Consider the following 14,296-nt stretch of genomic DNA (forward strand, 5'->3'; position numbering starts at 1 on the left):
CTAGTACACCAAACATTTCAATATAAAACAGCTCCGTAAGATTTATACATACAGGGAAGATTCTGTAAGGCCGTCGACAAATGTGATCTCGTCCAAGATTCTGGAGATTGTGCAAATGGAAGTAGTACTTATGCAAAAGGGCAGCTCTGCCCATGAACGTAATAATATGGATTAACTCTGGGCGTCTTCCTTTTGTCTCAGCAGTGTTTCCACTGGTCCTGTTGAAATGTACGTCGATCCCTATGTGACAACCAGTAGCACCAGCAATTAAAGCATAAACAGAAAATTTCGAGTGTGCATGCGAGTTGAGATACATGACCCAACATTATTTTTCAACACTGGGCTATATGTAAGCTATGTGTCTGCATAGCGGTTTGAAGTCTCTATATAAAGATTCAATGTACACTACAGCATGCATCAATGCTACTGTGGTCATTGCTACTCTGTAGTGTGTGAGGGTGTGATTGTGTGTAACTGGGGGAAGGAAGGGGGGCGGGGGGAGGCGAGAGAGAGAGAGAGAGAGAGAGAGAGAGAGAGAGAGAGAGAGATGGACGTAGAGCTACTCACTTCAGAGGACGACGAAGGAGGGGCGCAGAGCAACCTCCTAATTGAACTTCTCGGCGGCGTAATGTGTGTGTGAGAGAGAGAGAGAGAGAGAGAGAGAGAGGAGGGGACCATTGCAAAGTAATTATAAAGAAGGGAAAATTACCCTCTAATTTGAGGAAATTCCCAAAAAACCCCTCAAATTTCAACAATTCCCAAAATACCCCCGCTATTTTGTCATAAATTCCCAAAATGCCCTTCAATTTTCCAAAATTCCCAAAATATCTCTGGTTGTGAGAGTAAATTTCTCCAAAAATAAAATTTTTTGTAGGTCTTTACAAGAAGAGTGATTATCTATCGTACAAGATGCTAAAACTACAATTTGAGTTGGTTATGTAGGCTTTGGAGATGAATTGCTTCATTAGTTTTAGACATAAATGCCTGTTTTGCAATGGTAACTGGTGACAAATTACATGTTGAGCACTCAAAAATGGATCTCAATTGTCAAAAACGAATGACGTTTAGAAAATCTTGAACAATCCAACCAAAGTAGATACAAGGGTATTTTGGGAATTTCCTCAAATTAGAGGGGTATTTTGGTAATTTTCCCTATAAAGAAATACCAAAAGGGGTGTCGTCTTTGGGGCTAGTGTATCTTGGCTCAAGACTCCTTCCGGCCCTCTTCTTTCTCTATCTCTCCTTTTAGTTTCAGTTTAATTGTGTACAGTTTCTCATGTGTGTTGCAGTAGATCTTTGGCTTGGAGTGTGAGAGAGAGCTCACACTATAATAGGCCTAGAAGAGAGAGAGAGAGAGAGAGAGAGAGAGAGAGAGAGAGAGAGTGTGAATTTAGTGAAGATGGAGTGGGTCATTTTGAATATAGTAGGTGCACTTTCTATCATCATCAAGGCATGGAAAGCAGTTTCTTTCAAGAACAAGCAATGGCGACAATGCGAAGCAAACATAGAAATTCATTGTGCATTAATTGGACCCACACATAAATCTTTAGAAAGAGTGATAATCCACATCAAGCACAAGCAATATGTGTTAAAAGGTTGAGCCTAAGACTCTAAGGGAACTCTACCCCAAGACCACCGTCACCTCAAATGAGAGATGCATGGAGGGTCTGCGAGCCTCACGCGTTTAATGCCAAAGTGTTTAGAAGTCTCTGGGGGGATTTTCATGCCTCAAATGCGTCTCTCGGTAGCATCCCTTGACCCATATTGTGTAACATTTAATGGCCTAATAACTTATGTGTAGCGGAAATTAGCATGAACATAGTGGGCATTTCATTAGAATAGATTCCTAATGACAATTACAAGAGTGCTTGGGTGGAGAGAGCAACAAAAAGCATAACACCTAGTTAGATAGCATCAACAATACTTTCAAAAGAGAGAGAAATTAAGCTATTGACAACATTTGAGGACCGGATTTGCATGGAGCCGGTCCCCCCTCCAAAAGGCTTTGTATTATGGTTTCTCCCACCAAGAGAGACATTGTACAATACAATTCTTTGTGTTCCTTCAAGACTAGCTAGTGCAATGAAGATGGAAACTTCATGCACTAAGCAAAACACTTAACAAACACAACTTGAATTATCCCCGTTCTCAGACCCAAGACCTCACACACCTTCGAAGATGGTGAGAGCTAGCAGGGTATGAGAGTAGATTGAGAGGAAGAAGGAGTATCTTACGAGAAAGATGTACATCTCCTCACATAATCACTCATATTAGCATAGCTTAGCTTAGTAATTAGCTTGGTAGAGAAGATGAGCATGCATTGAAGCTTGGCTCTTGGTTGGATTTGCATCCACATGCCAAGAGAGTGTTGATGTAGGCTTCTATCTCACAAGCTTGGAGTAGGTGATGAGCTCTCCATTAAAGCTTGGGAGGAGATAGAGTATTCTTTCTTCACACATGGTCAAATGTGAGTGTGTGTGTGTCAATGCCAAGCAAAAATCAGCCCCCTCTCTCTCTTGGGCAAGCCCTTCCTGCTAAATTGGTCTGGCTTTTGCCTCATTGGACCTCCCCAAGTCAAGCCAATGGGTGTTAAGCAGCATAAGTGATAGCCTTCTGACATGTGTCCCCCTTTCCCCTTTTGTGAGAGCTTTAGGTAATTAAATAATTAAACTAAACTCTCATTGGACCCCTTTGCCTCCTGGCCAATAGGAATCAGGCAAGCCATTGGGCTCCTGAATGCTCATTGGACCCCTTGGGAGACTGCCCAATAGTCTTCTAGGAGACTTAATTCTCATTGGTTTCTTTTATTAAATGTTTTTAAACTAATTAAACTAGATTTACTCTAGCTTAATTATCATTGGTCCACTTCAAGGGTCTTTCAATAGGAATTGGGCACACCTTCTGGGCATCTGGCCTAGGGAGCTGACATGTGTCCCTCATTCCCTTTGTGTAAAGGGAGCCTGTGTGTGTGTGTGTGGCTTTCTCTCTCATCCCCTACCTTTAGGGCTCGCCCCCTCCCATGTAGGGATGTGCAAAGACTTTTAGGGCACACACAAAGCATCCAATTTTCCCTAGGGTTGACCTTTGGACACAACCTTTGAATTTTGGAACCTTAGCATTTTGGAAGTCTTAATGGGCCGAACCTTAGGGTCTTTTTAGCCCATTGTTGCACATGGCTCTTTTGCAAATGGCCCCCCCTTTGGATCCCTATTTTCCCTCCTTTGGATCCCTACTGTGGCCGGTCTACTAGCTTAACCAATATTCTAGCTTTTTCTCCCCTGGCCTTCCCCACATTAAATGATCAGTTTAATATGAGAAAATCATTTAGGAGAATTAGATATTGATTATTATGACATATTGCCTCATGTTCATGTATGTGAGAAATCACCAAATTAAGTCGGGGCGGGCCAGCCCACAAACAACAATGTCAGGCCTAAGGTAAGACCGAGAAGGCCAAGGGCCAGGACAGACATGCAGTAAAGGGGGTCCTATTAATAGCATGGCCAAGGGCCTATATAGGGCATAGTTGGGTGGTGATTCGTATGTGCTAGTCTCCAATCTCTTATTGGTATCAGAGCTCAGGGGAGAGACAACAGAGAGGAGGCATGGATCTACTCTCTCTCTCTCTCTCTCTCTCTCTCTCTCTCTCTCTCTCTCTCTCTCTCTCTCTCTCTCTCAGGAAGGAAGAAGGAGATGTATCACGGCTTGGGAGAAATCTGGAGGTTCTTGCTTCAACCATTACACCACACACATTGCCCCAAACTACAAATCTCTCTTCTTCTCTAAACGCGGTAACTGAACCCATCCCTACATCCTTGAGCCCATCCCATTGAGTGCAATCTGCACCATTGCCTCCATTTGTCTTAGCTCCCATTTGAATGCAATCCGCACCATTCCCTCCATTTGTCTTAGCTCCCATTCTTGTTACCATATACATGTGGTAGTGATGTGTGTGAACACACTAGGACCGCCGGGGCATTTTTTCCCTCTTTAGGAGGTTTTCTCCCCCGAACATTGTATATACGCCCATCACTCTAGGGCTATCCATCTTTCCATTACACACTAAGTTATACACTCTCTATTGTGTGCCTTGAGATTCCTTCGTCTTCTCCAAGCTGTGTGTGTTTCTCTGCAACCCTAATTCCAACAATTGGTATCAGAGCAGGTTGTGTCCTCTCGGGCTTAGTCGCAAGCTGCTCCAGTACATGCTTGCTCACTTTCTTCGATTTCAGTGAGCTTTGGCGAGCGTTTGCAGGTCGACAATTACTTCGGGTGAGCTCGTAGAGCTCGGTCTGCTCAGATTTTTGATTTGGGCTCATTTCGGCCTCCGTTTCCACTACAGGCAGTACTGCACAGATCATTTTGTGCATAATTTTTGTCAGTGCCGTTTTGTGCATAACAGGTGCCTTATAGTCCTCTACGGTTTGGGCTATATAGCACGTGTTGTTCCCGCTCCATTTCTCCTATTTTCAGACAGTTTTCACATCAGGTGCAGCATTTACCATGGCTGACAACAACAACACAGATGTGTTCAAGATGTTTGTTGTTGAGGACAGGTTGGATGGGGACAACTACCCTATGTGGGCTTATATGATACAACATGTTCTTGTGTCAAAGGGCGTTTGGAACATTGTGCAGGGCATTGATGTATGTCCTAGTTCTGAGGATGTAGGCGATGTTGAGGATGTTGCATGTCTTGCTGCAAGGATTGCTGCTGTTAGAGTTGTTTTGCCTACGGTAGAACAAGCTCGTTGGGATGTTAAGGATGCGCAGGCTCATGCATTGATTGCGTTGTCTGTGAAGCGCACCATTGTTTCTCACATCCGTTCAACAAAATCTGCAAAACAGGCTTGGGATATTCTAGCAGGTCTTTATGCAAGCCGCAATGAGGCTAAAATTGCTTTGCTGCGTAAAGAGCTGGAGTCGAAGATTATGCAGGAGGAAGATCATATGGACACTTTCCTTGCTAGTGTCAAGGATATCAATGAGCAACTTATTTCTGAAGGAGAAGTCATTTTAGACAGTTCCCTTGTGCAGACTGTTCTTGATGCCTTACCAGATTCTTACTATACTTTTGCTAGTACTTGGAGACTTATGACCCAAGGAAATCCAGAAGTTGTCAAGTTTGATGCATTATGCACATTGCTGTTGCAAGAGTCACTTTCCAGAAAAAACAGGACTAGGCAGCATGCAATTGAACAGGCTTTTATTGCTTCTCAAAGAAAGGGTGGTAACAGTAATGCAGCCAATTCTTATGGTTCTGCTGCGAGTGGAAAAAATTCTGTTCCTAATGCTTCTACTGGCAGCAATTCGTCTGGAAATTCTGGTGATAAGGGCAAAAAGAAGATGCATTGCCATTATTGTAAAGCTAATGATAACTTGATCAAGTCGTGTCCTAAGTTAAAGGCCAAATAGGCTAAGAAGAAAAAGGGTGGTTCCACTGCAAATGCTGGTTCCACTACAAATGCAGCCATTGTTGAGTCTTCTGTGAAAGGAGACTGTAATGCTGATGTTGATGCACAATGGGCTTTTAGCGTTGAGTGCATTTACAATCCTACTGTCCATGATACATGCTTGTCAGTTGCTGCAGATTCACATGTGTGGTATTTCGATAGTGGTGCTACAAAGCACATTACCTTACATCGTGAATTGTTTATCTCTCTCGAGTTTGTCCCTCATGGGAATTCAGTCACTTGTGCCAAAAATGCCTCTTATCCAGTTCACGGAGTTGGAAAGATTGTGCTTACTGCTGCTAATGGCAGTTCTTTCACACTTGTTGATGTACTTTATGTACCTGGGATCAAGAAGAATCTCTTGTCTGTATCCGCACTTGCTAGACTTGGACTTGTAGTCAAATTTGTGGATGACAGATGTACAGTTCATGATCTCAGTTTTGGTGATGAAATTGTTGCATCTAGCCTTTTGTACCGTGGGCTGTATAAGCTCACTTTGTATGACAAGTGTGGACAAAATTTTGCAAATGCTGTTGCAGATTCAAGGGCTATTCGGGATGTCGTGTTTGTGAAAGATTCTATTCAGCCCTTGCTGTCATGTACTAGAGACAGTAATGTAAGCTCACAGGACATTTATGACACTCTATTGCCTCTTTTTAGTGGTGGAAATATGAATGTAAGTTCCAATGAGGCAAATGTACAGCCTATGGGGGTTTCTGAAAATGTTCTAGATCAGCCTATTACTGATGCAGATGTACATGATGTACTTGATGAGGAAAGGGCTGAGAATGAGTAGGCTAGAGGTATGCCAAAATGGTTGGTGCACACTTTGCCTGACAGTAAATTGGATGCACCTTTGTCTAGTCGTACTCGTTCATGCTCTCACCATGCATCTTATGCATCAGATTGTTATGCTTTGGCTGTGTCTAGCTTACATGATGTTGAGAAGCCTCTGTATTTATGAAGCACAGAATTCAGAAAATTGGATGGCTGCCATGCAATCAGAATATGATGCACTCATAGAAATGACACATGGACTTTATGTGATTTGCCTCCTGGCAAAAAGGCCATTGGTACGAAGTGGGTTTACAAGTTGAAACGCAAGCCGGATGGTGAGATTGATCGCCATAAGGCTGGACTTGTTGCAAAGGGTTATGCACAACAAAAAGGCATAGATTATGAAGAGACTTTTGCTCCCACTTGTCGTATGACTACTGTGCGTTTTCTATGTGCATTGGCAGCTCATTTGGTTGGGATGTACATCAATCAGACATTGTTATTGCTTTCTTGAATGGTGACATATTTGAGGAAGTTTATGTAACGCAGTCTCGCGGTTTTGTCATAAAAGGACAAGAGGACAAAGTGTGCAAATGTAACAAGGCTTTGTATGGGTTGAAGCAATCTCCTCCTGCTTGGTATGAGAAAGCTGACACTCATTTGGTCAAACAAGGCTTTCGTAACAGTCCAACAGAAAGCACATTGTATGTAAAGTGTGAGGGTGATGTACTTCTCATTATGGTTCTTTATGTTGATGATTTGCTGATCACTGGACCAAATAAGAGACATATTGCTGAATTTAAGGCTGATTTGAATGCTACTTTCAAGATGAAAGATTTGGGATTGTTGCATCATTACTTGGGTATACAGTTTAAGCAATGTGATGGTGGTATTGCCTTGTGTCAGAAAAGTTACATAGAGACATTGCTATGTAAGTTTGGACTTGAGGATTGCAAACCTATTGCCACTCCCATGGAAACAGGTTTGAAGTTGAGTCTACATGATGCTGGCGATCCTGCTGATGTCACTCTTTATCAAACTGCTATTGGTTGCCGCATTTATATATGCAACATGAGGCCGGATATTCAGTTTGCAGTCTCACATGTCAACAGATTTATGCATAGCCCAGGGTCTAAGCATTGGCAGGCTGTCAAGAGGATTTTCCGCTACCTTAGTGGCACTTTACATCTTGGCTTGTTTTATCCCAAGGGGGGATCATTGCCGCCAGACTTACATGCTTTTTCGGACTCAGATTGGGCTGGTTGTTTTGACACGAGAGTCTCAACAAGTGGTTTTTGTTTCATGCTTGGCAGTTCATGTATATCATGGTTGAGCAAGAAGCAACCTATTGTGGCCACTTCGAGTTGTGAGGCTGAGTACAGGGCAGTCTTCACAGCTACGGTTGAGTGTGTATGGCTCAGATGCCTTATGGCTGATTTGGGTGTTGGACAGGACACTGCCAACACTATCTACACTGACAGTCAGAGCGCATTGGCAGTTTGTGAGGAACCCAATTTTTCATGCTCGCACAAAGCATAGTGCATTACCACTATGTCAGGGAGAGGCTCTCAACAGGAGAGATCAGCTTGGCTTATGTGCCAACATAGGACAACCTTGCAGATCTTTTCACAAAGGCATTGTCTCGTGAGAAGCTTGAAGCTTTCGCAAAGCTTTGGGCTTACTCCCCTTTGTGGACTGATCATGTCCTTAGGGCATGGCACTTCCCTTTACTCACGTGCCAGGTCTCGTTCACCGCATCACTCCAGGGGGGATTTGTTACCATATACATATGGTAGTGATGTGTGTGAACACACTAGGACAGTCGGGGCATTTTTTCCCTCTTTAGGAGGTTTTTTCCACCGAGCATTGTATATACGCCCATCACTCTAGGGCTATCCATCTTTCCATTGCACATTAAGTTATACACTCTCTATTGTGTGCCTTGAGCTTCCTTCGTCTTCTCCAAGCTGTGTGTGTTTCTCTACAACCCTAATTCCAACAATTCTCTACGTTGCAAGACAGGATGTTGGGGCACTGGCGAGGAGTCTCATCGACTTTGCACCTTATGCCCTCGTCAAGTTCGAGAGAGTGAGTACCACACACTACTTGAGTGCTCAGCTTTTGACCACATTAGGTCCTCTTTTCCCCATATATTTAGCCATGAGCTCTCCCTACATACCTTCCTGTCCCAACCACGATGTGGACTCTCTATTGCGACACTCATTTCAGCCATTTTTGAGCATCGGGAGTCACTTATGACCTCCACTCACACCACGTGACATGTTCATTTGGTCCCATAGGTCATATTTGACCTCCGAGGACAATAATAGAACTATCTATCTCTCTCTCTCTCTCTCTCTTGCTCTCTGCAGGAAGGAGGAAGGAGATGAGTGGAAGCGGCTACAGCCCAAGGAATGCATGAAACATGCAATTGTGGAGAGTTGGAGAGCTTCGAGGAGTGGAGTCTGCAAGAAGGTTCTCTTGGATGGAAGGAGGTGCCATGGCGACCAATGCTGATGGTGGTGGTTTCGGTTCCAAGGGGAAGTACCCCCTTGCTCTCTACTGCTTTCTTCTCTATATTGGCAATCGCGGAGCCTTGAGCAGGACAGCGCGAACGATTTCTTCTCTCTCGACACTACAAAACCGCCATCACTACATGAGATTTTTTTTCATTTTTTCTTCTTTTACACTCAAGTGGGCGCCCTAAGTTGAGCAACCTACCCAACTACAGGCTGCAGCCCACGGCCAAGAGAAGCAAAATTTTTCTGATTTGGTAAGCATCAACAGTTCAATCGGTGCAAAGTCCTTGAAGCTTCGCAGTCTCGACATGAACAAATTTTCAGGCTCTGAATTGCAACAAATTAAAAAGGTTAAAGCCTTTGGGATTGTGTGGTTCAGGGTCAAGGTTCTGCAAACCAAGGCTCGCTGCTGTAAGATTATTTTCAAAAGCCGTGCAAGACATTGACTGACTTGGCAATCCAAGCATGCAAGGCAAGCGAAAAACTGCTGCAAGATTATTTTTTAAAGCCATGCAAGACATTGACAGACTTAGCAATCCATGGAAAGGATCGATGGTAGTGTCAAGCTTCTGTATTTTTTACAAAACAACTACTTGACATATGGTGGAAAGACAATAATTATGGTCATGAAACTATCCTCGAGGTTGCGATTCAGACATCGGGACCATGTAGAGAACTCTAAGAGAATGACTACCTTATCAGTTTCATCTTTGATCTAGGGCCTTGGCTACGAGCAACCTTGGACCGCATTTTTATCAGCTTTCTACAAAAATTGACATGGTTGCGGGGGCACGACTCTATATATCATTGCTCAATGGAAAATTTCCCTTGAATCGGGCCATAAGGACTAAAAGATAGGGAAGACTCACAAGACCAATGCGGGCCTTTATGACGCTCTTCAACCTTGAACAAGGTGACTTCTTGTACTTTTTTCTCTGTTGATTAATCATAGCAGATGCATGTAGGCAAAGTTGCCTAGTAGTAAAGGCAAGTCAAGTATGGCGTGTGACTTGTAAGACAAAGGTATTCGGTGAGGCCGATCATTTATTGCAATTCACAAAGACGACATGCATCTTTCTTTCTAGTTTGGAGTTTTGGATTTTCTAGGCAAGTTTTCCAAACTTGATGCGGTCATGATCAACCCATTGTCGGCAAGCCAGTTTTCATCAATTTTCAAGAGTGATTGGCAATGGGTGCATGTCAACAGTATTGAGAAACTCATGTACACTTTGTCTATGCAATTACTGTAAGGTATTTTAATGGTTCTAGTATGGTATCCTACTCAACAAGGCCGACAATCAATGAGGTTAATCTGCTTTTAACTCTATCTAGTATGACTATGCCAGAAAACAAAATTTTGAAAATCAAAGCTATGAGCTGAATTTAACACAGAGTACCACATCACGCGGTGATTCCAACAAGTCGGTAATACTGTTTGTAACTTATTTATCTTGCATAATTTTTTACAATGCCAACTTGACAAGCATATCTCTCTCAATAGTGGGCGATCTAAGGATTCTCCATAAGACATAGATTTGACAAGGTCGGTTCTTTATGATAGCTTAACAAGGTCGATTCTCTTTTGCTTTGATATTTGTGTGTCAACAGGAGCACATGTTAGCTATGAGCACTTATGTTGCAATCTGTCTTATCTTTTTGATGAACTTATGTGAAGCAAGGCTTCACTTTAGGACATATTGTGTAAAAGCTTCCAAAGTTGGGAATGTGCTACTAGCATACGAAATTGCCCGATTTTCACCCACACATTACACGTCTTCTCCTCTTTCCTCTCGTGCACCGCATCACACACACATGCACCTACACTACGCGCACTCACAACTGATATTATATGTAGGTGAAGCAACTCAACTGTAAGGACATGGGTCCTATGGGCAAGGCCACCGGCATGGCCGGACAGTGTGTACGCTAGGGGGAGGCTATAAGATAGCACGGTTGGGTGGAGACTAGCACACACATTACCACCGCCCTTTCAATGGTATCCGAGCTGTTTTTGGGAGTAGGCAAAAAGCGGGTTGCATGTGCGTGCAATGCTATGCTTCTCTCTTACGTTCCGTAGACAACGAAAAGAAGACAAGAACGCTTTCCCGTGCATAGCACGTGGACAGACAACGACAGCTGACCGCAGTGGCCCCATCTATGCCCTCCACAGCGCATGACCAAGGCAAACTCGACCGACAACTCGACGGCACCGAGACTCCGAAGGATTTCATTAGTGCCGTTGGCTGCATTCGTAGGAAGGCCTACTTAGCCCTTGCATGAAGGAGGGTTGAACCCATCCCATGAGGATAAGAGACCAACACTTTACCATCGAGTTATTGACCCTTGTTGTGTATAACAAGGAAAGATAGCCTACTTGTGTTGAAAGGAAAACTAGAAGGAAAGGGAAAGCTTCAAACTTCAAGGAAGTAGCTTCACCCTTCCTTTTCACTTCTTGGAGGAAGGCAAGTTTTCCTCCAAAAATTATTTTTCCTCAAGGAGGTAGCTTCAAAGTGAACAAAAGCCTTCACAAAAACGACGGATGTTTGTGAAGAATCAACAAAGGTGTTCTTACAACGAACGATAAGTGAAGCGCTCAAATTCTTGCAAGGTGAGGTTGCATACAACGCAAATCGTGGAGCATATAAAACACAAAGAAACACAATTTGTGTTTTAAATGTCTTTCAAACCAACATAACAAGACAGATTGTCCTTTTTTGCAAGGCAAAGAAAAGGCCATGCACACAGTGCAACGCCTCACATTAAATTCATCTCCTAAATATTGTGTTGTAGAGGTTCTTCATATGGAAGAAAAGCACAAGTGTTGTGTGTCTGCTTCAATGTGGCAGCCCACCTTTGGCCCCCATGATTTGATTCACATGCATGGCACTATTAACGGACAACGTGTTCGTATTTTAGTGGATGATGGTGCAACTCATAACTTCTTGAACTATAAGCTAGTCAAGAAATTGAAGCTTACACATACTCCCTGCTCTCACAAGTATGTGGTGGAGCAGATGTCTGAGAATGATAAAGAAGTATGGGACACGTAGTTCAAAGGGTTGAGCTTATTGTTCAAGATCATACGATGACCCTTGACTTCCAAGTTATGAACATGGACCGTGCTAATATAGTTTTACGACGGGAGTGACTGCATGGTTTAGGAAACACATTGCACACTAGTTATGAACACAACTCCTTATCCTTTATGGCTAATGGTAAACATGTGCTTTTTCTTGGTGAGAAAAATATACCATATGCACCTCTTATATGTACAACCGAGCTTTTTATTTTGCAGAAAGCAGATTTAATAGATGAAGTCTTTTTATGTTACTGCTTGTCTCTAAGTCTTGTGAATTCTCAAGAGCAAAGTGCGGTGAATCCTAGTAATGGTATGCAAAATGCAATGAATTCTACTGATAAACAAAGTGTTAACAAATCTAACGAGCAAAGTGCTCTCAATTTTAATTCTATAGAGCAACGTGCAACTATTGTAAAACAAACATTACAGGAATTACAAGATTCTCCATCCCATCATAACTCTAGTTTACTTTCTCCTTTTGCACGGCAAACACTGACTCACTTACTTACGGAGTATAGTGATGTGTTCTCAAGTAATTTACCACTGGGTTTACCCCCTACACGTGATGTGCAGCATGACATAGATGTCTGCCAGGCACTAAACCGCCGGTGAGTAAACCACCTTATCGTATGAGTGCTAAAGAAGCCAAGGAGGTTGAGAGTCAGTTGGCCGACTACCTCGCTCATGGTTTCATTAGACCTAGCACTTCGCCTTGGGCATCACCAATTTTGTTGGTAAAAAATAAAGATGGTACTATGCGCATGTGCGTAGATTATCGCGGATTAAATGCGATAACCATCAAGAACAATTATCCTCTGCTTTGATTAAATGCGATAACCATCAAGAACAATTATCCTCTGCTTCGATTAAATGCGATAACCATCAAGAACAATTATCCTCTGCTTCGAGTGGATGAGTTGTTTGATCAAGTCCACGGAGCAAGATACTATACAAAGATAGATCTTTGTTTAGGATACCACCAGGTACGTATCCTACTGCAAGATATCTCGAAAACTGCCTTAAGAACAAGGTTCGGGCATTTTGAATTTTTGGTTATGCCTTTTGGTCTAACCAGTGCTCCAGCTACATTTATGACACTCATGGTTAGTGTCTTACGTCCCTATCTTGGAAAATTTGTTGTGGTTTTCCTTGATGACATTCTCATTTACAGTAAGACTGAAGATGAACACATAGAACACTTATGTGTTTGAACAGCTACAAGCTTATGCTAAGCAAAGCAAGTGCGATTTCTTTAAAACAGAGATACATTACCTCGGTCATGTGATCTCTTATTCTGGCATCAAGATGGACACTGACAAGGTCGCTGCCATTCTTCGATGGCCACATCCCAACACGGTTGAGGAGCTTCAAATATTTTTAGGCATGGCTGGATTTTATCGACAGTATATCCGTGACTATGCCAAAATCATTGTTCCTATGACGGATCAACTTAAAGCAAAAGGTAAGACCTTTTCTTGGGAAGACGCCCAAAAACGCAGTTTCAAACAGATCAAGGTAGCTATAGTCACTGCAATCATCGACCCACTTAAGCCGTTTGTGGTAGAGACTGATGCTAGTGATAAATCCATCGGTGCGGTACTTCTCCAGGAGGGAAGACCTATAGCCTTTAAAGTAAAAAGTTAGATAGAGCTCAACATAATTATTATGTTTATGAGTGAGAGCTCTATGCCATAATTCACGCTTTACGAAAGTGGCGACACTATTTACATGGTGCCGAGTTTGAAGTGGTTTTTGACCATAAGAGTATGAAATGGTTTACTAGTCAACAGACTTGAAGGGCCGTAAAGCTAGATGGGCAAAAATCCTTCAAGGTTATGATTGTAAGCTACGATATTGCAAGGGGCAATATAATGTAGTAGCAGATGCACTAAGTTGGATGCCTCAGATTAATTCACTTGCTTTCACGGAACTAAAGAGTGGATTTTTGGAGTCATTACGTGGCAAGTGTGCACACGATCAATCATATGCTAAAGTGTGGAGTGCAGTTTTAAAAAGGGATCCCTCACACTCACATGTCTGAACAACCAGATCAACATGTCTCTACACACACAGATAGAAACTCCAACACATAGAGCTCCACCCCTACTCAGGAAGAGCTTAAGCGATGGAAGATTTTTCCATTGATGATGGCTACTTACTCCACAAAGGTAGAGTATGTGTGCCAAAGGACTCCAACACTAGGCACCAAATCTTATTTGAGTGTCATGATAGTCCAAGTGCTAGTCATCCAGGTATTCGTAAGACGTATGCCTTAGTTCGATGGCAATTTTATTGGCCGGGCTTACATCATGTTCAAGAGTACGTACTAAACTGTCAAAATTGCCAAATTAATAAGTTAGGTGGCCTTTTACATCCTTTAGAGATTCCACAAGGTAAGTGGGAGAGTAGTAGGACTACCTACTACAAATCGTGGCCATGATGCCATTTGGGTAACTGTAGACCGTCTC

The 14,296-nt window shown here is 42.8% G+C and overlaps 1 protein-coding gene across 6 annotated transcripts in view; it reads right to left on the bottom strand.

Annotated features, from left to right (window-relative positions):
* Positions 1-675, bottom strand: part of LOC147424040 (chaperone protein dnaJ GFA2, mitochondrial-like) — a 51,040-nt gene extending 50,365 nt beyond the window's left edge. For all 6 annotated transcript variants that reach the window (XR_015186554.1, XM_086501223.1, XM_086501222.1 and 3 more), the window contains exons 1-2: positions 568-675; positions 53-240 (exon numbers count right to left, since the gene is read on the bottom strand). Coding sequence is in view for 5 of the 6 variants with exons in the window: in XM_086501223.1 (XP_086357349.1) it covers positions 53-154 (102 nt within the window). In the remaining variant the exon portion in view is untranslated. The remainder of the gene's footprint in view (positions 1-52; positions 241-567) is intronic.
* Positions 676-14,296: the final 13,621 nt, after the last annotated feature.

This window comes from Adiantum capillus-veneris, chromosome 26, assembly GCF_014529385.1.
Source record: "Adiantum capillus-veneris isolate H3 chromosome 26, ASM1452938v2, whole genome shotgun sequence".
In the NCBI taxonomy this organism is placed as follows: domain Eukaryota; kingdom Viridiplantae; phylum Streptophyta; class Polypodiopsida; order Polypodiales; family Pteridaceae; genus Adiantum; species Adiantum capillus-veneris.